Source organism: Pangasianodon hypophthalmus, chromosome 16, assembly GCF_027358585.1.
Source record: "Pangasianodon hypophthalmus isolate fPanHyp1 chromosome 16, fPanHyp1.pri, whole genome shotgun sequence".
NCBI classification, from domain to species: domain Eukaryota; kingdom Metazoa; phylum Chordata; class Actinopteri; order Siluriformes; family Pangasiidae; genus Pangasianodon; species Pangasianodon hypophthalmus.
This window is the reverse complement of record NC_069725.1, coordinates 1,477,406-1,502,097: the sequence shown is the minus strand read 5'-3', so window position 1 is coordinate 1,502,097 and position 24,692 is coordinate 1,477,406. Positions and strand designations below refer to the sequence as shown.

General features: G+C 37.6%; 2 protein-coding genes across 4 annotated transcripts; one reads left to right on the top strand and one right to left on the bottom strand.

Annotated features, from left to right (window-relative positions):
* Nucleotides 1-1,502: 1,502 nt before the first annotated feature.
* Nucleotides 1,503-11,389, bottom strand: rnf114 (ring finger protein 114). Its single transcript, XM_034311679.2, has 7 exons — nucleotides 11,255-11,389; nucleotides 10,645-10,957; nucleotides 9,227-9,377; nucleotides 7,256-7,362; nucleotides 7,054-7,168; nucleotides 5,552-5,659; nucleotides 1,503-1,969 (listed from the first exon to the last, which is right to left on the bottom strand). The coding sequence occupies exons 2-7, from the start codon at nucleotides 10,785-10,787 to the stop codon at nucleotides 1,904-1,906; spliced, it is 690 nt and encodes a 229-aa protein (XP_034167570.1). The 5' UTR covers nucleotides 10,788-10,957; nucleotides 11,255-11,389; the 3' UTR covers nucleotides 1,503-1,903.
* Nucleotides 11,390-11,949: 560 nt separating this feature from the next.
* spata2 (spermatogenesis associated 2) lies at nucleotides 11,950-23,106 on the top strand. 3 transcript variants are annotated; one of them, XM_026945004.3, is made up of 3 exons: nucleotides 11,950-12,025; nucleotides 15,124-16,224; nucleotides 17,061-23,106. In XM_026945004.3, exons 2-3 carry the CDS (start codon nucleotides 15,862-15,864, stop codon nucleotides 18,264-18,266), a joined length of 1,569 nt encoding a protein of 522 aa, XP_026800805.2. In that variant the 5' UTR covers nucleotides 11,950-12,025; nucleotides 15,124-15,861; the 3' UTR covers nucleotides 18,267-23,106. The 3 variants fall into 3 exon arrangements, with proteins under 3 accessions (XP_026800805.2, XP_026800806.2, XP_026800807.2); XM_026945005.3 differs by having other exon boundaries at nucleotides 12,005-12,072; XM_026945006.3 differs by lacking the exon at nucleotides 11,950-12,025 and adding an exon at nucleotides 12,169-12,573.
* Nucleotides 23,107-24,692: the final 1,586 nt, after the last annotated feature.

The window sequence follows — 24,692 nt, the reverse complement described above, 5'->3', positions numbered from 1 at the left end:
AAAAGTCCAAGTCGACAATCAAGAACTGTATTTTTTGTTTGTTTGTTGTCTGTTAAAATATATTGTAATAATTAATTATTAATGATTTGTTAATTATTGTATAAATTTTAAAATATTTTTCATACATTTATAGATATTTATCTCAGGTTGAAGAGCTATAATAAAATTTAAATATGAAATTTTATTATAATATTTTTTTTATGTATTTTTTGTTTTCAAATTAATTATTGACTAATGATTGATTAATTATTTTATACAGTTTAAAATGTATTTTATATAATTGCTTATTACTTATTTCAGGTTAAATATTAAACATTTAAAGGTTTTAAATATGAATTTAATTTTAATGTAAATATTTGTTTTCATCGTTAATGTATTGGCTGGATTTTGATTGGCTGAGGCCGTCGAGGTGTGAAGTCATCCTGGATGATGATTGGCTGATAGACAGAACCTTATAAAACCAGGTTTATCTGTGAGACAGAACTTTTAATTCTACACCGAAATTAAAAAATGAAAAAGTGAGAGTGAAATATCCCACAGTCATGACGCTGACTTTACATTTTTTTTAATCAAAAATGTCAGAAATTTATAAAGACGAGGTTAAAGAACAACGAGATGTTTATTTTCTACTCAAGAGTCCAAACTTTGGACAAATTTAAAGGATTACTGAATGCAAAAAAATAAATAAATAAATATATATAAAAAATGTTTAAAGAATTATAAATAGAGAGAAAAAAAGAGCTAAAAACATGAGTCTGATCAAAGAAACATATTTACAAACGTAAAAAAATTGCGATATCATAAATCATATCATAATAAAATTAGTGTCATGTTTTAAAAATTGAATATCGGCCCACACACACACACACACACACACACACACACACACACACACACACACACACACACACACACACACACACAGAGGAATGTAAGCATATTGCATCCAAAGAGATGTTCATGGATGCTGGAGAATGGAGCAACACTGCCCCCTACTGCACAGGAAGTAAATGAACACTTTCAATAAAAAATAAATAAATTAAAAAAAGAAATAAAAGCACACAAGCCATAAATGTTCAGGTAATTTTTTTTTTATTTTATTTTCTCTTTTTTTTGTTGTGATATTAAAGTGGCAGCATTTCCTGTTATGTACTACAGAGTGTAAATAAACCAGCACCGCAGCTGTGAGATCTCTTCATGATTATGTTTTTAATCTCCGATAATAATAATAATAATAATAATAATAATAAACTGTATGTGTGTGTAAAGATGTAAAGCAAGAACTGGGAGTATAAAGACCTGAAAATGAAACCTGAAAAGGCACTGAAATACAATTTAATTTAAAAAAACGAACGAGTAAATAAAGATGTTTTTCAGTTTTAACGGTATCGTGTCATCACCCAAAACTATCTCTACATTTTCAAACACATTACTCACACATTGTGCATTTTAATTGTTGTACTGAGCCCAAGATAAAGCTGTGATCTGATTGGTTAATCTCTATCTCTCTCTCTCACACACACACACACACACACACACACACACACACACACACAGTGCTTACAGAATCATGCAGTCCAAGATATAAAACGGACAGAAAATTATGGCTGAATATTATTTTAATCTCAAACTCTACACACGTCAATTATTTGATAGCTATTATAAAACACACACACACACACACACACACTCACACACACACACACACACACACACACACACACACGGCTTTGGTTAAACAGATTAAAACCAAAAAAAAGCGCTTCTCAAATAATGTGGTGGATAAACCCTGGAGCTCAGTGATTATTCGAGTTGTGTTGTAAACCACAGATTTGACATGTTCTCCCGTTCTCCTGTTCTCCGGTTCTCCTGTTCTCCTGTTCCCCGGTTCTCCAGAGAACCCTCAGTTATCCATGAGCGAGCGCTGGATGGCCTCCTGCACCATCGCGTCCTCGTCTGCGGTGTAATCCTGAAACACAGCAACGAAACAAAAACGTTAGAAAGAAAAAGTCTCAATCAATCTGAGTAGCGATAACTGTCTAATCTCCTGTCTAATCTCCTGTCTAATCTCCTGTCTAATCTCCTGTCTAATCTCCTGTCTAATCTCTGTATTAAAGCTACAACCTAAAGAGTTCTTAGGCATGGATTAATATTTGTACAGAAGGTTCCAGGTAGAACACTAGATACAGCAGAACGCAGGTAGAAAGCTAGAACCGTTACCCATTAAAGAGGATCCTGTTTTTTTATTTATTTTTTTTTAATATCTTTTAAACAGGACAGAATTAAATCATTAATACACTCAGCTCCAGAATTATCTGCAATCTGGGGGTGTTTTTTTTTTTTTTTTTATATTAAAAATATTTTCTAAAATTTCCTATAAGAATGTTTTTTTTATTCTTTTTTAGATTTCTCTCATATTTTCATTGTAAGATGAACCACAACGACGCCCCCGATCCCTCCTCCCCATTTTCTTTAAAACTGAGGGTGCCAATACTTCTGGAGCAGCAGTGCAAAGGTGCAATTATTCAGTGAGGAGAAAAAAAAAACCAAATTTTTTACATTCCTTCTGAGTTTTAATATGATTTAATCAATGATTTATGATCTGATTTTGACATTCAGCTGGTAATAATGTTTCTGTGATGTCATCATGCTGATGTCATCATTAATCTCGGTACGCAATAACGTTAGCGGTTTAACTGTTTAGAGAATAATGCAAAGTACACAATTTTCCCTTTTCTTTTTCTGACAGTCGAGACATTTTTTAAATGTCCTTCTTGAATTATGACTCCGCCCATCAGGCCCCGCCCTCTAAGCTCCGCCGCATTTATTTTAAAACTTGTAAAAGTCTGCTTTCGCGTATCTTTAATCCTGCTTCCCTGTTTACTGTCCTGACTTCCCTAGAGTTCCTGGGGTTCTCCGATCTCTCCCTCTGTGAGAACCCTTAAAGTTTCTACACAGAACCCTACAACCCATTCAACATTTTTACATCCAACGCGACTCACAGCTGAAACGACCGTTAATTATCCGATTAAAGAACCCATGAAGAACGTTTCTTTCCAAGAGTGAACCAAGGAAGATAAATGTTAAAATCACAGGTTCTAGATATTAAGAAGAAAATAATGAGCAATAATTTAGATAATTTAGGAAGAAAAAAGAAAAAGGGTTCTTGGGTTGTCCCTCTGAGAGAACTCTCAAACAGAAAGGGTTCCAAGTAGAACCTTTTCTGAAGAAGGTAAGAACCCAAGCCCACACTTATCCAGTGATTATATATGCTCTTTACAAAAAAAGGGGTTCTTTAAGGGTTCATGGCTCATTGTAGGTTCTTCTTCTGTGGGTTCTGCTTTCCAACCAAGGGGTCTACTTTCTGCGAACTCTTTCTGATAATGTTGTAGAACCTGTAAGGGTTCTCTCCAGAGGGTGTGTCTGTGAAATTTCATCATGTTTTACGTCACCGAGAGTGAAAAAGGGAATAAAATGTACCTCCATTTTGTGATTTCTTTTAAATTTTATATTAATTTATAAAAAACAAAATAACAAGAAAATGAAAATCAACAAAAAATGTATAAAGGAACAAAATTTAAAGTTTTTCATGACCATCTCGATCTTCAGATCAGTTACAACAAACTTCACAGGAAGAAATAAATAAATAAAAATAAATAAATAAACAAACAAATGAACAAATAAACAAACAAACGTCATTTAGATTTTTTTCATTAATAATAAAATCTTTAAAAGGAATAAAATGTACCTCCATTTTGTGATTTTATAATATTTATTTATTTATTTTTATAATTTTTTATTTATCCTCTTTTTTAGTTTTTATATTAATCTATAAAAACAAAATAATCTACAAAAAATTGTTTAAAGAACTTTAAAAATTTAAAGTTTTTCATGACCATCTCGATCTTAATAAAACAAAACAAAACAAAATAAAAGTCATTTAGGTTATCGAGATTTTTATTAATAAAAATAATAAAAATATCTTTAAATCTTTTTTATTGATAAAAAAATAAATAATTAAGGACCATCTGTAAACCCAAACACACTAAATGTCTTGTAAGTGTAAATAATATTTCTTTGAACTCCTCACTGTGTCCTGAGGGTGTACAAACTTTCGCACAGGACCGTATCAGATTAAAGGATGTATTTAGGCGGTACAGGTGTGATGTGTGTGACGTGTGTAATGTGCTGTACAGGTTGCTGCAGAACCTTTACGGGTTCCTCCGAGGGCGTCTCTGTGATGATGGAGACGAGAGTGCGGGAGCAGTGAGGCGTCTGAGGACGAGTGTTTTATCCGTATCCGTATCCGTATCCGTATCCGTACGGAGCGGCACGCGGCGACGCAGGAGTGTGTGTTTTCTGCTGACGCTGCGTGGTGTGTGCTCTTGCATCACTAAACTCCACGCATATAAACGCCACTCGGAACAGACGGCGCATTTGAATAATGGAGAAATCACGCAGATCTGATAGAACCCACTTTCCCCGGACACGTGTACGTGCGTACGTGAGATTTCCTTTCTGAGATTTTATTCCTGCTGTGATTTATCTATCTGTCATCTGCACTAAAGTAAAAAAAATAATAAATAAATAAATAAAAGACTAATTCACTGCTAGATCACTGAGCATTATTTAATGAAAAAAAACCCATGTAAGGAATAAAACACTGTGTGTGCAGTGCTGTTACAGTAAAATAATCAACTGCAGGGTGCTGGGAATGTGAAGCGGAGTTACTGTTACCTCCTCGAGGATGGATTGTTTTCCTACAACAGCATAAGTGTTTTATTCCTCTTATTCCACAGCAACTCACCACCGATTACAATTTCTATTTATTTAAAAACAAACACGCTGTACTTTTTATCCATTTATAGTTACATTTAACATCACGTTATAGCAGCTATAAACAGTCGTTCCGTCAACAGCCTCTCTTTTTTCTCTCTGGAAGTTAATAAGACTTAAATTAATAATAATAATAATTTAAAAAAAATTTTTTTTTAAAAAACACAGCTTTGTTGTGGCTGTAACTGTAACTTTCATTTTCTGACTAATTTTAGACAAAATGGCTGCCGAAAAAATGCCGTGATGTTAGTAGTAGATTTACAGCTAGTGCAAAAGTTTGCATCCTCCATGGTTTATGAGTAAAGAAAGAAAAAAAAATGTAATTCTATAATATTTTATGTTCTTTAGTCTTTAGAAGTTAAATGTGAAAATGTGCAACAAAGAGCAAAAATTATTTAAAGAAAAAATTTTTTTGTTGCTGTTTTTCCCCAGAACCATCTCCTTCTCCAGACACGTCAGTTAGAATTAAAAAGAAATAAATAAAAAATTTAAATAAAACAAACAAACAAACAAACTAAAACACGCAGATTTCATTTTTTTCCCAATTCTTTACATTATTTCTTTAAGCTCTAAAACTCTGATGTTATGAGCAGAAGCTAAACATGATAATAAAAGTGTCTCGGGGAATTCTCACGGCAGGTGTGTGTGTGTGTGTGTGTGTGTGTGTGTGTGTGTGTGTGTGTGCGTGTGTGTGTGCGTGTGAGACCACACTCACCACAAACGTGTCGTAGGAGAAAGTGTGTCTTATCCGGAGATGCTGAAAGAAGTCTGAGCTCTTGTAGGACGGATCTCCCCACGGCATGGAGGCGCAGATAGGACACACCTGCAGGAACACGGACGCAGAACCGTGAGCACCACATCCTCTTTTTTTTTTAAAAAACATACAGGTTTTAACATTTAACATATTCTAATTCTATGCAAATGAGTTATGATGCTGTAAAGCCACAAATCCAAACGATCGGCTCAAACAATTCCTCGGATCGATCCTACAGCACGTGTCCTGACGTTTCTTTAGTTCCACGATCACAACTTTACTTCTTACGGTTGTAAGAACATCTTATCCTGTCCTGTACGACCTCTCGTTAGACACGTATGGAGGCGTTACGAAGAAAAATAAAACTGGGAAGGAAGTAGCGGAGATCGTTCCTGTCTCCGATGAGTGTACATAGCTAGTACATTAGCTCACTTTGCTAATATAACCTGAGAACAAATCAAGAAACTGTATCTAATTAGTGAGCTTCAGAAGTTTTATATATACACAGTTCTGTGTAAAAGTCTTAGGCACGTGCAAAGAAATGCTGTAGAGCAAAGATGCCTTCAAAAATAATGAAATTAAATGTTTCTACATTTTAAAAAAATCCTATAAAGAGCAGTAAACAGTAATAAATGAAACAAAGTCAGTATTTAATGTGACGATCCTTCACTTTAAATAAATAAAGCAGTATCTGAGGTGCAGTGTGTGCAGTTTTATAAGGAAATGAGCTGGAAGTGTTACTGAGCATCTTGCAGAAGCAGCCACAGTTCTTCTGGAGACTTTGACTGTCGACTCGCTTCTTATTTCTGCAGCGAAACCCAGCAGCCTTCATTATGTTTTTATCTGAAAAGTGTCTCTTATGGAATCTGCTGCTTTCTTTACTGACATACAAACATTTTTCTGTAACGTTTCATTTTGTGCTGGAAAACTAATGTTTGGAATCTAAAATGTTTTTGTACTGAATCAATAATGTAGAAGTCAGAAAATAAACATCTATAACAAAGTTTTTACTAAAAAAAAACATTATGGTGCCAAGACTTTTGCACAGTAGTGTATATAGTCCTGATAACAGGCCACGCCCACAAGCGACATGCTGGAATGAACACATGCTTAATTTTACCCTCTAGCCCTATGGCTAATATAGCTACCAAATAATAGAAGCCACCAGCTTCACACACTCGTCCACTCAAAGGACATTGTTGGTCATGTGCACAAAAAATAAATCTTATAACTAAAATGTGAACATTATCACCTGAATCTCTCGTATATGGTCGTCACACTTTAGGCCACGCCCCCTACCTGAGTCTGCTGGCGGTGCCGATCTGTGCCGAGGAAGAACGAAAGCGGAGCTACGATTTCTTTTCGTTCTGTGACGTCTTTTTCTGCTCACAAAATTCCGACGCGTAATTCCGATTCAACTCTTTTTCCCCCCAACTACAGTATAAAGTGGGAAGAGCGCTCACCACTTGGCGTGGGTCACGGGCATGCTGGGAGTTGCAGTGCTCCACCAGGCCGTCCTGGTCGAAGTTGGGGCAGTTGCAGTAGGGGCAGGTGAAGGTGTAGCGGTTAGGCACAGAGCTGAGGAAGCGGAAAGGAAACAGGATCCGGTTATTAAACACGGAGTGTGTTCTAATCCCGTAAATCAGCACACACTCCGGATCTCACCTGACTACATCAGGCTGAGTGTGTGTGATGTTCTTCAGCCCTTCCTGGATGTAGTCCTGATATTTAGAGCAGCTTCCCATGTGCGCTCTCATCTCCGACAACACAACCTAGAACAGGACGAGAGAGATCGTTACGGCCGGAAGCGTGGCGGGAAAATGTTTAATTAGCCATGCAAACGTAACAATGCTTAATTATTGTGTTACAGTGTGTAGTTATTGTGTTACAGTGTTTAGGTATTGTGTTGTAATGTTTAAGTAAACATAAAAATATGCTACAGTGTTTAGTTATTGGGTCGCAGTGTTTAGTAATTGGGTTCCGGTTTTTATTAGACCTATAAATATTACAATGTTTTGCAGTTGCGTTAAAGTGTTTGGTTATTGTTACCATGTTTAGATATTGGGTTACAGTGATTAGTGATTGGGTTACAGTGTTTAGATATTGGGTTACAGTGTTTAGTTATAGGGTTACAGTGTTTAGTTATAGGGTTACAGTGTTTAGATATTGGGTTACAGTGATTAGTGATTGGGTTACAGTGTTTAGATATTGGGTTACAGTGATTAGTGATTGGGTTACAGTGATTAGTGATTGGGTTACAGTGTTTAGTTATAGGGTTACAGTGTTTAGTTATAGGGTTACAGTGTTTAGTTATAGGGTTACAGTGTTTAGTTATAGGGTTACAGTGTTTAGATATTGGGTTACAGTGATTAGTGATTGGGTTACAGTGATTAGTTATTGGGTTACAGTGATTAGTGATTGGTTTACAGTGTTTAGATATTGGGTTACAGTGTTTAGTGATTGGGTTACAGTGTTTAGTGATTGGTTTACAGTGTTTATTAGACATATAAATGTTACAATGTTTAGGTATTGGGTTATAAGATTTAGCTAGACCTATAAATATTACAGTGTTTTGCAATGTTTTGCGTTAAAGTGTTTAGTGATTGGGTTACAGTGTTTATTAGACATATAAATGTTACAGTGTTTAGGTATTGGGTTATAGGATTTAGCTAGACTTTATTACATATTACAGTGTTTAGTAATTGGGTTACAGTGTTTAGTTCTAGGATTACAGTGTTAAGTTATAGTTACAGTGTTTAGTTATTGTTATGTGTTTAGTTCTAGGGTTACAGTGTTTAGTTCTAGGGTTACAGTGTTTAGTTATTGAGTTACAGTGTTTAGTTATTGAGTTACAGTGTTTAGTGATTGGGTTACAGTGTTTAGTTATTGAGTTACAGTGTTTAGTTATTGAGTTACAGTGTTTAGTGATTGGGTTACAGTGTTTAGTTATTGAGTTACAGTGTTTAGTTCTAGGGTTACAGTGTTTAGTTATTGAGTTACAGTGTTTAGTTCTAGGGTTACAGTGTTTAGTTTCTGAAATACTCAAACCAGCTCATCTGGCGCTAGCATCCGTGCCTCAGTTAAAGTCACAGAGCTCACACGTTTTCTCCATTCTGATGTATCTCTACGGTCTACGATGTTAGACAGCTAAAATAACAATAACTTTGTCAGTGTCCAAATATTTATGGACCTGAGTGAATATCATTTTTATTGAAGATAAAAAAAATGGACAGTGTGACACAAGCTGTCTGATTTACGGCACAAAATTACATTTTAAACAGCGTTTTTAATTTTCTTTTGTTTTTTTTTTTTTTACAGATTCTTTTTTAGCTATATGTTATTTATTTTCACACTGTAATCCTTTTTTTTTTGGAACCACTGTCTAGCCATGATCTTTTCATTTCTTCTCTGATCTTCATTTTCTTCTCTGTGATGACTTCTAGGTGGAGCAAAGTATTGGCACCCTTACTAGTTCACGCTATCGAAGTTTGATTTTTAAATCTGCATTTTAGTAGCGTTTTACTTCTTGTGTCTGTCAAGTCAGCACCTGAGAACCTTTAGAGAAACTCCTCCGTCTTTCACGTGTAGAGTTATGTGATGTCAAAGCGACACACACACACACACACACACACGTACCTCTTGCCCACAGCCCTTGCACGGTTTGGCTGTAATGTGGATTAAAGCCTCCAGATCGATGGCTTTTCCCCATTTGTCCAAAGCGGCTCTGCACACAGCACACACCGGCTTCTTGGGTCGCAAACACTCCTGAAGGCAACTGTTGCAGAATCTGCTCATAAAACACACACAGAAATTATGCTTAGAAATGATTCTGACATCAGTAGAGCTACTCTGTGTCTTCATACCACATAAACATGCTTAAGTAAAGAAAATCAAAAGGTTTAACATCATCAAAAAATGAAGAATATCAGCAAATAATTTGATTCAACTTGGAAATCTTTGGATAGAGTGGCTAACTTTTACACGTTTTAGACTTTATAGATAGAAAAACAAAGAATAGTGTATATACAGAGTGTCCCGAAAGTCTCTATATATAGGGGGGAAATTAACACTTTTTAGCAAAATGTCTTCCAAAACTTTTCATATTTAGTTTATATTATATTTATTTTTAAGAATGCTTTGACAAAAGAAGAATATACTGAAATCATTGTCATGGCTGGATCAGGAAGCTGTCACAAGGTTGCGATGGAGATGCAGTCACATGCACAACACCAGATGTGTTAATACGAGTTCATCATGAGTAGGAGAGACGACTGTGTGTGTGTGTGTGTGTGTGTGTGTGTGTGTTTACAAAGAAATGTCAATCAAGTAGAGGATGTTTTGTAGATAAAGTTACATTGTGCTGAAAAGTGTTAATTTCCACTCTGTATGGAGACTTTTGCGACTCCCTGTATAGAGAGAAATACACAGACAGAGAAATAAAGGAGGAAAACCAGTTAGTGTCTGAGGACTTGATCTAACAACATGCCTTTCTCCAGGGAGGTTACTGTCCCTTCGACTAAAACAAAACTGAAAGTGAATCCCAGTGCTTTTCTTTTAATCTGAAATACCAGCCTTATTTTTTAACCACAAATGCTGATTTAGGATCAAAACAAAGTGTAATCATGAAATAAAATCTCACACAATCTCTACTCACTTCTCTTTTCTCAAGACAAAGGATTAAATTAGGGAACATTCCAAATAACCTAGGAGTCGACTCCGGATCCGATTCCAAGGACTGTGAGTCGACTCCGCAAAATGATCATAATTTAAGCGTGGATTACGAAGTTCATTTGAAAGAAGGATCTTATAAACGTAAAAGAAATAAAAGAATGAAAATATAGTGTATCACAATATCCTTCTGTTTACGTCTGAGCCGCGAAGGAGAGCAAGGAGTCGAATTCAAAATTGAATCTTTGGAGTCGAAGCTTCAGAGTCGACTCTTTGTTTACAAGTGCTAGTCATGGAAGAATCGATTCTGTTAACAGCTGACTCACAGACTTCACAGTGGTATAATAGCAAAACTCATACAAAAGAGGTTTTAGATTCAGACTTACGTGTGTCCACACGCTGTGGTCATCGGTGAGTCAAATATTTCGAGACACACCGGACAGACAAACTCAGTCAGGTCCCTGTCTCCACCACCACCGAGGCTTTTAGCAGCTCGCTGACTTCCACCAAAGCTGCCCAGCATCGCCATGATGTCCTTATGAGTGTGTGTGTGTGTGTGTGTGTGTGTGTGTGTGTGTGTGTGTGTGAGAGAGAGAGAGAGGGTTTTTCCTTAGCCGGATGATATAGAGAGATAGACAGACAGCTAGAGAGTGAAAGTGTGTGTGTGTGTGTGTGTCTTCTCTTACTCCCTCGCTGAACCTATAAAAAAAATCAAACGTGTCACTATTTAATTAAGTTTTTTTTAAAACTTAAACGCTTAAAACAGCTCGAGAGACTTTTTATCTCGTGCATAAACAAGCTTTCAAGACGTAACAAGATTAAATTACTAGCCGACGTTACTGAAACAAGCTAAATATAACAAAAAACAACAAGGTTATCGCGATAAAACAGACTGGAAAATGTCATAACTTAATTTCACAACATCCAAAGTATAGTCTGAAGATGTGTTAATAAGTAAAGTATACAAAACATTACGAGTTAGCTAAACTAGCTCACCTTTTTCAGCGAAGCACAAAGTTGACAATTCTCTTCCTGTTTGGTGACGTTGCGCTTAGACAGCCCATTGGTTCAGACATCTTGGAAGGGGACACGTCAAGGGTGGGGCCATGTTGGAAGGGGCGACTTTAATAGGTAGGCTCATTGGGTAGACTTGACTTCGAAGAGACAGCTCAGATTTTGGGGGAAAATTCCACAATACTGTGCAGTATTTCGGTGTAAGAATCACCGACACCTCTAAACACGAGAACAAAGAATTACTTTTCAATGGTAGACCCTCTGACAATCTGAATATTTCATTGCATGAAGCACTTCATGCTGGAGTATTATTGTTGATTTCTGTTACATCAAATAAAACAGAACTGTCTTGTGTCTTCTTTATTGTCATAACTTGTTTTAATATATTACTGTAGTTATTTTAAACTGTAGTAAATGTCCAGGTGTGAATAACAGCTTAACACTACTGCTTTGCTTGCATTTTCATGAATTAACCGAAATCAATCGGAATAAATACAATCATATTTAATCACATTCACATCACCTGCAATGCGAATAAGCACATTTCGTGAAAATCGGTTACATATAATGCAAGTTATAACCGATTTTGTATTGGTATACGATCAAATCTGCCCCTTTCCAATATGGCGGACGCGTTGACGTACCTCAATAGTGGGTTATCAATAGTTCCGCACATGCGCAAATAGTGAGGGAGACCTTCGCGCGCATGCGCAGATGAGTGAAGGGGGTGGGGTTTCCGTCGGAACGTTAAAGGTAAGGGCTTCCTATCTTGTTGATGGCGTCTAAAAAAATAACAGCAGGTCCGTATTTTTAGGTTAATATGAAACTGTACTTTAATTTGATGCGTGTTGAAAACTTGCTTGTATCATTCCTTTAACCGACTGAACGCTGGTTAATCAGTGTGTTTAAGAGAGGATGCTTCAGCTGGCTAGTTTGCTTGATTGCTAAGAAGCTAACAAGCTACAGAGTTGGGCGTCTCTAAAGCGTTCTTTTTTTCCCTATCCGAATTCTGGCTAGCCCCGCCTACTCCGCCATGATTGGTTAAGTGTAAATCCTTCGCGAATGGGTTAGTGAAGTGTCAGCCAATCAGGATGTAGGAGGCGGGATATCTAGGTGTCAATCTTTTTCGGAATACGGGTGTAGAGAAAAATAACGCTAACGCAAAGGGGGCCTGATATTGCGGAGCTAAGCTAGTTAGCTTGCTGCATTACAAAACAGCTTAGAAAAGAGATGGCGTAAATTAAAAACATCAAAGGATAAAAATATAAACAGATGAAAGTTTGGAAACACGGAGTCCAACGGTATGGGATTGCGTTTTGATGCTAATAATATAATAATAATATGCTAATGCTTTAATCAGTAATGCTAATATTATTTTACAGACACAGGAAGATTGCTGGTTTTCCGTTTAACGCGACGTATTAGGTTTATTTTTGTTAAAAAATATTCAAATTTATTTGCTGTGATGTAAATAGAGATGACTGTAATGAATAAACATGATGTTTATGAGGATTTAAAGCAGCATCGGAGAGAATGAGGCAGAAATAAGCGTCAGAAATGGAGGAAAGAATGAAGTCCATCACTGCAATGGCCGTCTTTTAATGAGCCACTGGAGTCATTTCAGCTTTAACACAAGACTAAAATCCAAACAATCACCCTGTCCTGGACAAAACCATTCCAAATGATCCTTCTGTACAGGGTTTACGTCTTACAGGGGTGTGAAATGATTCAATATCTGAGAAAAAAAGGTCAACAAAATCCATCCACATGTCACTATATATATCAGTGTAAATATAAATATCAATATTAATATCAGTAAAAATAAATAAAGTAAATAATCCTTCTGTACAGGGTTTATGTGTTAAATGGATGTGAAATGATTCAATGTCTGTGAAAAAAAAGGTAAAAAAAAAAAAATCCATCCATGTGTCGCTATAAATATAAATAAATATAAATAAATATCAATGTCAATGTACAATAATTATCAATATTAATATAAATATCAGTATAAATATAAATATCAATAATAATATAAATAGAAATTCTTACTCTATATCATTCTATATTCTATATAAATAAATAGTAATTCTTATTTCTATAAATTCACACACTTTTTTTTTTTAATTCACTGTAGAAATAACGACACGAAAAGAAGACAAGCTACAAGAATCCGAGCGATAAGACGAGATAATATCAATATTGTGATAAATTAAGTCTCAATACACGCTTCTATAATTTTTAAAAAAAATATTTTTTTAAAAAATCCGTTTAATTACAAGCTAATAAACATCATTAATATTAATAAATGATGCCAAAATAAACACTTTATTTATTTATTTATTTATATATATTTTTTTAAAATATATTTAATTACAAGCTGACTGAAAACAAGTTATTAGGTGCTAAAATCTTTAAAATATTTTTTATAAATAAAAAATTAGAAGGTTTTTTGTAGACAATATAGAAATCATAAAACAAGGCAATATATATATATATATATATATATATATATATATATATATATAAAATAAAAAATAAAACTCAAGCTCCAGGATGCAAATTTTGTTTTTTAAAAAAAAAAAGAGAGAGAGAGAAATTATTTACATTTACATTTTTTAGTAAATTTATTTACAAAAAAAATTAAAATTTAATCTTTAAGATTGTAAAATGTTTTACTGATTTTTTTCTCCATTTCTGTGTTTTTTTATATTATATTTTATATTAAAAAAATTTCATAAACATTATATAATAATATAAACCATCAAACTAGAAATATAAAAAAATAAATCCCCAGCTCCAGGATTCAAACTAAAAAAAAAAATGCGATAGAGCGTGAGCGAGGGAAATTATTTCTATTTACATTTTTAAAAAATAAAATTTAATTACAAACAGCTGATTTGTGCTTAATCATTAAAATTGAAAAGTGCCCAAAAATATCCAAAAATTTAGCAGATTTTTTTCCTCTGTTTTTTTAGACCTAAAAGTGATTTTAAAAAAGTTATTTTTGTAGACATTAAATAAACATCAAGCTAAAAAATAAAAATAAAACTCCAGCTGCAGGAAACAAATCAGAAAAGAGGCAAATGCTAAAAAATAAAACAAAAAATTAGAGAGATTTTATATAATCGTATATAAATTAATTTATTTATTTGGGTTTATATTAAGCTCCAGAGTAGAACTGAGCGATACGATGATATAACTTTATTTTTATTATAAAACTTTATTTTTGTTTGAATAATTACAGACTCTAAAAGAAGCTGCATTAACATGAAAAAATTCTCTAAATTTTATATTAGTTTTAATCTTTACGATTGTAAAAAAATTTTTTTACAATTGTACGGATTTTTAAAATATTTTTTCTGCTTTTTTAAAATTTTTATTTCTGCTTTTATTTATCCTCAAAATATTTTAGATTATTTATTTTAATTTTTTATTAAATATTATTCTTGCTTTTCTCATGTTATTTTTCAATGTATTATTATTATTATTATTATTATTAGTTGAATTTTATTATAATTATCTTTATCTATTAACAATTTTTTATTGTCACAATTTCCTTGTGAAGCATTTTACGTATTTATTAATTTGTGTATTTATTTATTAACATTTTTATTTATTTATAATTATTTAAGGAAGATGTATAAAAATCAAACAAAACATAAGTAAAAAATATATATATTTAAATATACAGTTCATATTTTAATAGAGATAATATAATGGTTAATAAGCTCTATAAACGTGTTATAAACGTGTTATTACTCGATGATCGGCTGTAAACGTGTCGGTCCTGAGAGACTGCAGCCGACGTCTCTTCTTTCTTCATTAACAACTTTTCGTTTTTTGCTTTTCAGCCAACGATCTTCTCACACCCACACACACACACACACACACACACCCCAAGAACACTGACCTGGAACACACTGCAGCTGGAAGAACTTCAGAGGAACCCTCCGAGGACTTTTCACCCACTTCCTGTTCCGCTTCCTTCAGGGAATTTCACTTAACGAGGCCTCGGGAGACGGCGAGCGGCGCGGACGCGACACGCAGACTCCAGGCAGCGCTCCGGGACGGATTAAACCTCATCGCTTTATTCTGAGAAATGTAAAAATTCTTTTTTAAATAAAGCGAAACGTGAAAAAAGGAAGGAAAGAAGGAGGTTTAGTGTAGAACAACGACAACGATGTAATCGGCTCCATGTTTACGTAAACGCTACGTGTTTGTTTTGCCGTGATTTTTTATTTTTATTTTTTTGAAAACTGCTGCATTTTTTTTTTGCGTACGTTCTCCACTCGTACGAGTTATAACTGGATAAACCAATCAGAATGCAGCTCGATTAAACGCGTGCGCGAACAAACAATGGCGATGGTGAAAACACTCAAGCAGGAAATGATCAAATCCTCCGGAGCTACTTCCTGTCCGACTCCCTCACGTGTCTTCTTACGATTTTAATCCGCGAGCGCGTATCCGCGAGCTTCGTATCTGCCTGACATGCACAGATGGGACGCTTTGTCGTGTTCGTTTGTCGTCCCAGTGGAACTGAACCTTCACCTAACTTCTTAGCCAATCAGAGTAAGGGCTCATGAATATGCATGAGTGCGCGCGCACCACCGTGTAAAACCCGCAGCGCAGTGATGGATGCCAAGCTTCGAGACGATTTGTTCCGGAGGTACGTGGCGTTCCTGGAGAAGCGGCTCGAAGAAGGAGCGGGCGGAGCTCAGGGAAACGCGAGGGAGGAAGCCCTCGTCTCCACGGCGACCGCCCTGCTAGGGGCGTGCGAGGCGGAGGCGGGGCAGCGGTTTCGCGCGATCCGCTTCTACGACATCGTCGAGAATTCTCTAAGAACGCTGAGGGGAGCCAACCTGCACGCGCTGGAGAACGCCTTCGCCACGCTGGAGACCGTCTGCACCAACCTGCTGCTCTTCCCCTGGAAGAAAGAGTTCCGCTGCATTAAGGTGTGTGTGTGTGTGTGGGTGTGTGTGTGTGTGGGTGGGTGTGTGTGTGTGTGTGTGTGGGTGTGTGTGTGTGTGTGGGGTTGCTTTAGTAATGTCACTCAGGATTTAAAAGTGTTTTATTCCGTTCACACTACAGCGATTTGTCAACAGTTACAATTTCTTATTTATTAAAGAACGTGTCACTTTTTATCCGTTTGTAGTTACGCTGTAGTTCCTGTTCGCACTTACGTTACAGCAGCTATAATTTTTTGTAATTTTCTCTCTCTTGAAGTCTTGAAGTTAACAAGACAAAGAAACCAAAACGCAGTTTGTTATTATTGTCGTGTTACCGAGAAACCGCAAAGCGTAACCTTTCAGGCTTTACCCCCGACACTGGAGACTCCTTCCGTTAATTTTTAAATCAACACGTTACTCAGTTTTACTTGTACAGAAAACTTTAACGATTAAATGCGGTTTTTATTATTATTTAAATTTGGCGAAATTAAACGTCAGTGAGTTGCCTTCGTAGAACGTTTTGGTTTCTGAAATCTGATTGGCTGAGCTGTGTCCATTCTAAATTCTCAGTAAAAAAAATTCTCCGTGACGCTCAAGCCGTCGTTCCGTCAATGGAATACGATCTTTTTTGTCGCTTAGCAACCAGAGCTTACTGCTGACGGACTCCGGTGTGTCGCGGATGAATAGTTTATTAATATGGTGAATGTTATTAATAATGAATGAATGAAATTATTATTTTTGAACGCCGTCGTGTTTTATTACACGCGCGATGGCGTGCGTTAGAGATCACTGAGACGTGGTGCGTGATGAGTTTGCTGACGTGGTGTGTGTTCTGCTCTCAGACGTTCACCGGGCCGTACGTGTACCAGCTCCAGTCCGCCATCTGCGACTCCGATCTCCGCGCCGTGCTGCGCTCCATGGGCTACACTCGGGATCAGGATCTGCAGTACGTGATCAGAGATCAGCACGCCGCGGCCGGCGCCGCCGCCGCCCATCACCTCCGCCAGCTGGCGTTCGAGCTGCTCCTGGCGCAGGCCGAGTGCCGCCTGCTGAGGGAGCGCGGAGGGGGCGTGGCCGAGCTGGAGGCCGTGGAGGCGCGCAGGAGCTCCGGCGACGACGTCACGCGCTTATCGGCGCGCCAGTCCGACGCCGACCGCGTCCACCTGAGGCGCAGCGGGCGCCCTTCCAAATCCGTCGACGTGACGGACAGCGCCGGTCACTGGCACCAAGCCAACAAACCCGTCCTCAAGACGTCACTCAGCCTCCGCAAAGAACCGCTATTCGTAGACGCCGAAGAGGACCTGAAAGACGAGATAATCCGCCCGGTCGGGGATTATTACCCCTCTCAGCCGAGCGAGCCGTACCCGTACCACCTCTCCTCGCTAGACGAGATCGATCTGTATACGGAGCGAGGGATGAGCGGCCGTCACACGCCTTCCAGGACGCCCAGCAGGGAATCGTGGGAATCCTGGGCGCCGAAGAGCCACGGATTAAAGTGTCAGGGTTGCGGATTGAGCTCGCCGACGCTCTCTTCCTGTCAGAGGTGCGACGCCATCCTCTGCCCGACGTGCCACGGCTCGGACCCGTCTCCCTGCTGCGGCATTCCGGACTTCCCTAAAAACTCCTCGCGCCCTCTGGACGGCTACGTCCCGGTCAAGGAGAAGCTTTCGGTTTACTCCAGCTCACACCCACACACTCATACTCACGCTCACACACACACTCACACTCTCACACACACACACCCGCTCTCACACTCTCATTCCCACTCACCTCTTCTGGACAAGCCCGCCATCGGCACCAAGCTGTTTCCGAGCAAGCCGTCCTCGGCGGGAGCGGCGGCGTCCGGCGCCGGAGGATCGCGCTGCGGCTTCTGTAACAAACCGGGAGCCTCGCACACGTGCGTGAATTGTTCCAAGGTGTCGTGCGACGCGTGTATGAGCCTTTACATGGGCGACATGTGCACACGCAAGAGCCTGCACCATAATTTCGTACCCAACCACCAGCTCAACTACAAATCCAGCACCATTTCTCACCTGGTGTATCGATAAAGAACCGATCTCTACCTTTCTCCTCTCTCCTCTTTATCTCTTTATCTCTTTATCCTTCACTGTTTTGGTTTTGGTTTTATTTCTCTGTCTCCTCATCGTCCGCTCACGTGATCTTATCGTTCTTCCCTCCCGCTCCTTGACCTTTACTCTCCTGCCTCGACGTTCGTGATTGTAGAGAACGAGAAGAACAAAGTGGACGCCGGAAAAAACAGAACAAAACAAAACAAAACAAAAAACAAAAAAAAAAACCCCGACCGGACAGTGACGTGACATATGCAACGTACGTCGTGCAAAACGCAAAAGACAACAAATTTCCTCGCTCTGGAAATGAGAAGAAGCTTGAACAAACCTGAACAAAAGGGAAGACACACACACACACACACACACACACACAAAAAAAAAAAAGAAACACTGGAAATTCAGTAGTATATATTTTGAATCTTAATTCTATAGATCTATGTGAGACTTTGGAACGGTTCCGCCGCCGTGAAATGTCGGTTCAGATGAGAAATATTTTCACGTGTCCCATGAAGCTGTTTAAAATGCTGCTGTGAAATAAATCAGGTGGAGAAAGTTGACGCCCCGATCACATTGATTGTGTTGAAGCTGTACGGCGCTGCGCAGTGCGAGCTTTGCTTTCTTTCTTTCTTTCTTGCTTTCTTTCTTTCTTTCTGTCTTTCTTTTTATTTTTTTAAAGCTTTGTATGCTAGTACAAGACATTCACAGTTTACGCTGCGTTAGTGTTTAAAGCTCTAGCGCAGATTCTTCACGTAATCCCGCGGGATTATATCAGCGTACGCGCATGTAAAGCTTTTCCGCCATTAGGGATGGGCGATTATGATAAAAAAATCATACCAACGATACTTCAGGACGTTTATACGATACACGATATGTAGGTTTGAGGTTGCGTTTAAAAGTAAACCACAGTAATTTAATGGTATGTTTAATTATTGACATTTTTTTTAAATCAGTACAAATAAAAACCACCTTTTCAATATTTTACCGTTTTAAAGATTCAAACTAGAGAGGACATGATGTCACTTTTTCTTTTTACTTCCCAGTTAAACTGTTTTAAATTATACATATGATAAAAATAATATAAATATAATAATATCAATCCTAAAAAAAAAAAAAAGAAGATCAGGAAAGTTTCTTTATATGTGAACAATTCCAGTGCAAATTCCAACATTTACCGTCTTTACGGCATCCAATGTTTCCTCTGATATCCGATCTACCGTCGTTTGCTGGTATCAGACCGATCCGATACCGATACTGACGGTGAGTATCGGATCAGTGCCGTCTCTAATCCAAACTTTATCAATTCAGCTGCGTGTTTAAGTTATAAAACAATATCGCGATACTCAGGATTTCTCAGAAAAGTGAACTGTGACGTAATTTATCACGATAGCGATATTATATCATCGTCATTATATCACCCAGACTGACTTCCAAAAGATCAGCATTTCCCAAAAGCGCTTTAAAAAAAATATAATAATAATAATCTATTTATTTTATTTTTTTAAAACCTTCCCAACCAATCAGGTCACAAGATGAGGTGCAAACGAAAAAACAGAAAGAAAAACGCTTGTGAAAAATGAGTTTTGTTTGTTTGTTAGTGAGTGAATATGAAGAGATTTAGGACATGTTGAAAGGAAAATACTTTCCAATTTTGTTAAATAAATAAATAAATAAATAACAGCATGTAAAGTAAACAACATCCTCATCACCGGAGTTACGGCGATGTTTACTGCATCTGCATTCCTGAGAAGAATAAATCTAATCTCGAGAGCTAGTCAGCTAGCCGATACTAGCTAGGACTGGAAAGAGAAACGGTAGAAATGCTCGTATTCCTGCCTTGTTTTTCCGGAAAGCATGGAAACATTTTTTCCAAACAGCCTGATCTTTAGTAGAGCGTAAGATGGCTGTGTGAACAGATCGGATTTTGCCGCCACCTAAACGGATCTTAGCGAACGTTTCCTCTGCTCTTTTGTTACCTCTTCCTTTATTTTCTATGACCAGAAACAGCTTTTGTTTAAACTGGCACGCCGGAGACAGTTTTCTTTCTTCCGCCAGCTCAGTTTAGAATTTAGTGCCCTTTAATTTAATCTCCAAAAACAAGTTAGTATCAGACTCGGGGTCGTTGTGGAAGCGGGAAGCGAGGGGCGTGACGTAAATCAGCGAGAGTAACGCCAAAATAACAAACAAATACATTTTTAATTCCAAAATAAAAAAAAAAAACAGCATGATCTGAAAAGAAATGGCTCCCCAACTGTTCCCAGGAGTCTTATATCTTACACTATATGGCCAAAAGTTTGTGCACCCCCGACCATCACACTCATATGTGCTTGTTGAACATTTCATTATTTGCTGTTATAATGAGCTCCACTCTTCTGCGAAGTCTTTCCACTAGATGTTGGAGCGTGGCTGTGGGGATTTGTGTTCATTCAGTTCAGCTACACGAGCATTAGTGAGGTCAGGTGCTGATGTTGGGTAAGGAGTCTCCAGTTCCAGTTCATCCCGAAGGTGTTCAGTGGGGTTGAGTAAGTTCAGGGCTCTGTGCAGGACACTCGAGTTCTTCCACTCCAACCTTCACACACCATGTCTTCATGGAGCTCGCTTTGTGCACAGGGGCATTGTCATGCTGGAACAGAGTTTGAGCCTCTTAGTTCCAGTGAAGAGAAACTGTAAAGCTACAGCACACAGAGACTTTGTGGTAACAGTTTGGAGAAGAAGCACATGGGTGTGATGGTCAGGGGTGCACATACTTTTGCCCTTATAGTGTATTTATACGCACTTTACAAAGTTAGCATAAAGCTGTAGTGAACAAAGTTCAAAGGCAAACACAGAGACGAGAATATACGAAGTCACGTCATCTGTTAAACGGCGCTAACGTCATTGTCGCCATTTTCTCTTTTATATTCGTCTAATGCAATGACGTCACTCCTGATCTGTTCATCCCAACATCTGGAAGAGAAAGAAAGACAAAATACATCCAGAGCAACATTAGAATATCGGTAGTAAAATATTTTCCATTCAACATGCTGACGCTTGACGTCATTCTGCACCTTTCTTCAGACTTCAGAAAGTCCACTGTGATTTTAAAAGCGACAGCATTCCGGCCGCCTTCCTCTCTCTCTCTCTCTGTGTGTGTGTGTGTGTGTGTGTGTGTGTGTGTGTGTGTGTGAGAGAGAGAGAGTGTGTGTGTGAGAGAAAGCAGCATAATGGATATCGTAGTGCCAGTAAAGCTCCTCTTATTAAACACTGAACTATAAATACAATGAAGGAACTTTAACGGCGTAAAGTCTGCGAATAACGAGGAAAGTGTTTAACCTCCGTCCAGATGAAAAACCTGATCTGTTCAGAAGCTTGTATAAAGTTCATTAAAACTTAAAAAGCTTTTGGGATGCTGTTAACTGATTGGTTGATAAAGTCATTAAAATACAATATAACCTAAATTCAGAATATTCATCATTAATCTCAGTTCAGCGTTTCAGGCGCTAGGATTAGAAACATCTCCGTCTCTGATTGGTGGTTCGGGTTTGGAGTAAAATTATGAGTAAAATTATTTTAAAAATAAATAAAATTATTGTCTTATATGATTGTACGTAAATGCTAATGTAACACTGATTTTTTCTTTTTTTTCTTTTTTTTTTTTTTTTTTTTTTTGGGAACCAGAAAAAGTAACACACTTGACCCACAGGAGATCATTCATTAAATTTGACTACAACATTGAAAAAGTGATGAATCAGGAAAATAATAAAAGAAAATAAATAATCGCTCAAGTGTTTGAAAGTGTTTAAAAGTCTTTGGTTATGGTTTTGTTTCTACACAGTGATGAAATCAGTGTGATTGGGGTGAAACTCGTCTCCGATAAGTTCATGATCGTACAGTTTTCTCATTTTTGTTTCATTAATGCAGCTGTGCTGATGATGTTGAAATCGTCTGAACTGGTTTAAAGTTTGTGCACATATCTTTTACACTCACACACACTTACACCTCCTCTTTTATTTTTCTGTTCAGTTTTGTTTTTCCATAATAATCATGCACTAATGCTGCGTTCACATGTTCGCGGATAATTCAGTTTTTTTCTAACGATGAGCCGATCCCTGAATCCTTCAATCCTTCACTCAGAAGTTTCATTTTGTAAGTTTTATTTCATACCAGATGTTTTTTTTTCTACTCCTGAAACATCTAACATCTCAAAAATGACCAAAATGACCAAAATATCATACAACAATATTACAAGATATTTCTACAATACATGATGTGTACAGCCACGTGGAAATCTGAATTTAACCATCATGTTATTTAGCATGCTAAAATCATTTTAGCATTTTACAATTTTAATGATTCACTACAAAAAGTTTAACATCTGACCATCTGCTTCCAGTTAGAGCTTGTAATTTTTATAAAAATGACAAATACCGGCGATATCTCAAAAAAAAAAAAAAGTATTGCGATATCGGTGATCATGATATTACGATATCTCATCGTATTGCCCGGCTCTAGAGTGTACTATAGAACAAGCGCTTTAAAGAACTTAAATACCTGATTAAAAGAAAAATAAAGCATGAACTGATATTTTATTTTCTAAATGTATGTTAATATATCGAGTGCTTTTTTAGCACGTGTCTAAAATAAAGCTCTATTTCACCCAAATGATGATGATTAATGTGATTTTTTTTAAAAATCGCTAACGTGTGAACGCAGCATTACGGATGTCAGGAAGTCCATTTCCGACTCAAAGTGTTCGTTCAACGCCCTGACGATGTTTTGTAAATATTTCTCTTCGGTCTAACAAGCAAAGCTAATGGCTTATTTAAAATTGTCTTTATATACACTTCCCCGTTTGTTTTTGTCTCCAGTACACAACACTAATCCTACTGTTGGATCCATATATTTGGGTTTATTTTTAAAATTCATTGTGTTTATTTATTATTTGGTTAAAAGGACGACTCCAGAAATTACGCCAGCACGAGTTATTGATTTTTGGAAGAAGCTAATTACAGTTACGTTGAAGCTAAAAGGGGGGCGTTCTGATAAATTCTTTCATACGAACGCGAATAAAACCACTCTCGCTCCTTTTTACACCACTGTATGTCGTTAACGTTTAGATCACACGTGTAAAAAAAAGAAAAAATAATAATAAACGTGAACAATCACCAGCCCCAATCCAGATCACGCAATGTGAATAAAAAAGAGCCAGCCGAATAATTACACGTGACTGTTTATATATATCGTGGAAAAGACGCCTGATCGTGAGAAGTTCATCCGAAATTGTTGATCTATTGGATTAATAATAATTTATTAAAACATTATCAATAAAATTGTTGCTTCTAATAAGTTAATATCTTTTGAACTTGTATCTTATTCTGTCTTTCACCTCGATTGTAGTCGATCAGCCAGGACTGCATTCTCGCTCACAGCGTCCAGTGTAGCGTCGTACGTACGAAGCCTACGTTCTACGTGCTTTTAATTACACGTACACAAAATGGCCGCCGCACGTATCCTGCGCTCGCGTCCTCAGAAATGAACAATACGCCAAACGTACGATGAGAGAAATCGAGCTCCGTTTTCACGTTACGATCGATTTAATACCACTTACGTTATTGATGCTGCCTCTGTGTTTAAAGATAAACGATAACGTCACCTCCTTCACTACTGCCATGTTCATCGTTCAGAAACCGCACGCGTGAGTCTGTCTGAGCCACCGAACGCCTCCAAAAGCCGATTGCAGGATTATTTATACACGCAGATTAACGCTGCGATCCGTTGTTCACGGAAACTCGGGAAAAATGCGATCTCAGACACGGACAAACGTGCAACGGGATAGTCATCCAGCATCCACATGGTGCTTCCTCCGAGACGTGTGAAGCCGACCTCGGCATCTTTTCCACACTCAGAGGAAAGCGCTATCTACCCTCTTCTACATACACTGAGCTCACAGATGCTCTGATTGGCCAAATTTTCCCTGGTTTCAGCCCTGTTTTGCTAAGAGTGAAGATGAACAGGACATTACCTTCGCTAATCACACATGTCGATCTTCTTGAGATCTTCTTTAGATGTTTATATTCCTCAGGGCGCCCGTGTTATTCCCGAGCAGAAGAACGCGTTTAGATCGGAATTCTGAGGAAAAAAGATTCAGAAACCCGAGTACAATGGATTGCAGCGTAAATTAATTTGTTAGCTGTTTTAACCTCGGAACTCCAGCACCAACATCGGACTTGATTACGCCGGTTCTGAGGTTTCTCATTGTGAACGCGTTTAAGAGAACTTTCCACGAGTCTCGCTCAAAAAATGATTCCGTTCACTTACCGAGAGGAATTGTGATGTTTCTTTCCGCTCTCAGGACGTGTCACGCCACCAACGATTCACAATTTAAAGCTAGTTACAGAGTTCATCTATGATTTATTTATTATTATTTTA

Bases quoted from the DNA above. Each gene is read 5' to 3' on its own strand.
- rnf114 (XM_034311679.2), bottom strand. From the start codon at position 10,787: ATGGCGATGCTGGGCAGCTTTGGTGGAAGTCAGCGAGCTGCTAAAAGC. The intron at 7,363-9,226 runs GTACGTGTGTGT...GTCCTGTTCTAG, and splicing joins GCAAGGGCTGTGGGCAAGAG to GTTGTGTTGTCGGAGATGAG. The intron at 1,970-5,551 runs GTGAGTGTGGTC...GCTGTGTTTCAG, and splicing joins TCTCCTACGACACGTTTGTG to GATTACACCGCAGACGAGGA.
- spata2 (XM_026945004.3), top strand. From the start codon at position 15,862: ATGAGTGCGCGCGCACCACCGTGTAAAACCCGCAGCGCAGTGATGGAT. The intron at 16,225-17,060 runs GTGTGTGTGTGT...TTCTGCTCTCAG, and splicing joins AAGAGTTCCGCTGCATTAAG to ACGTTCACCGGGCCGTACGT.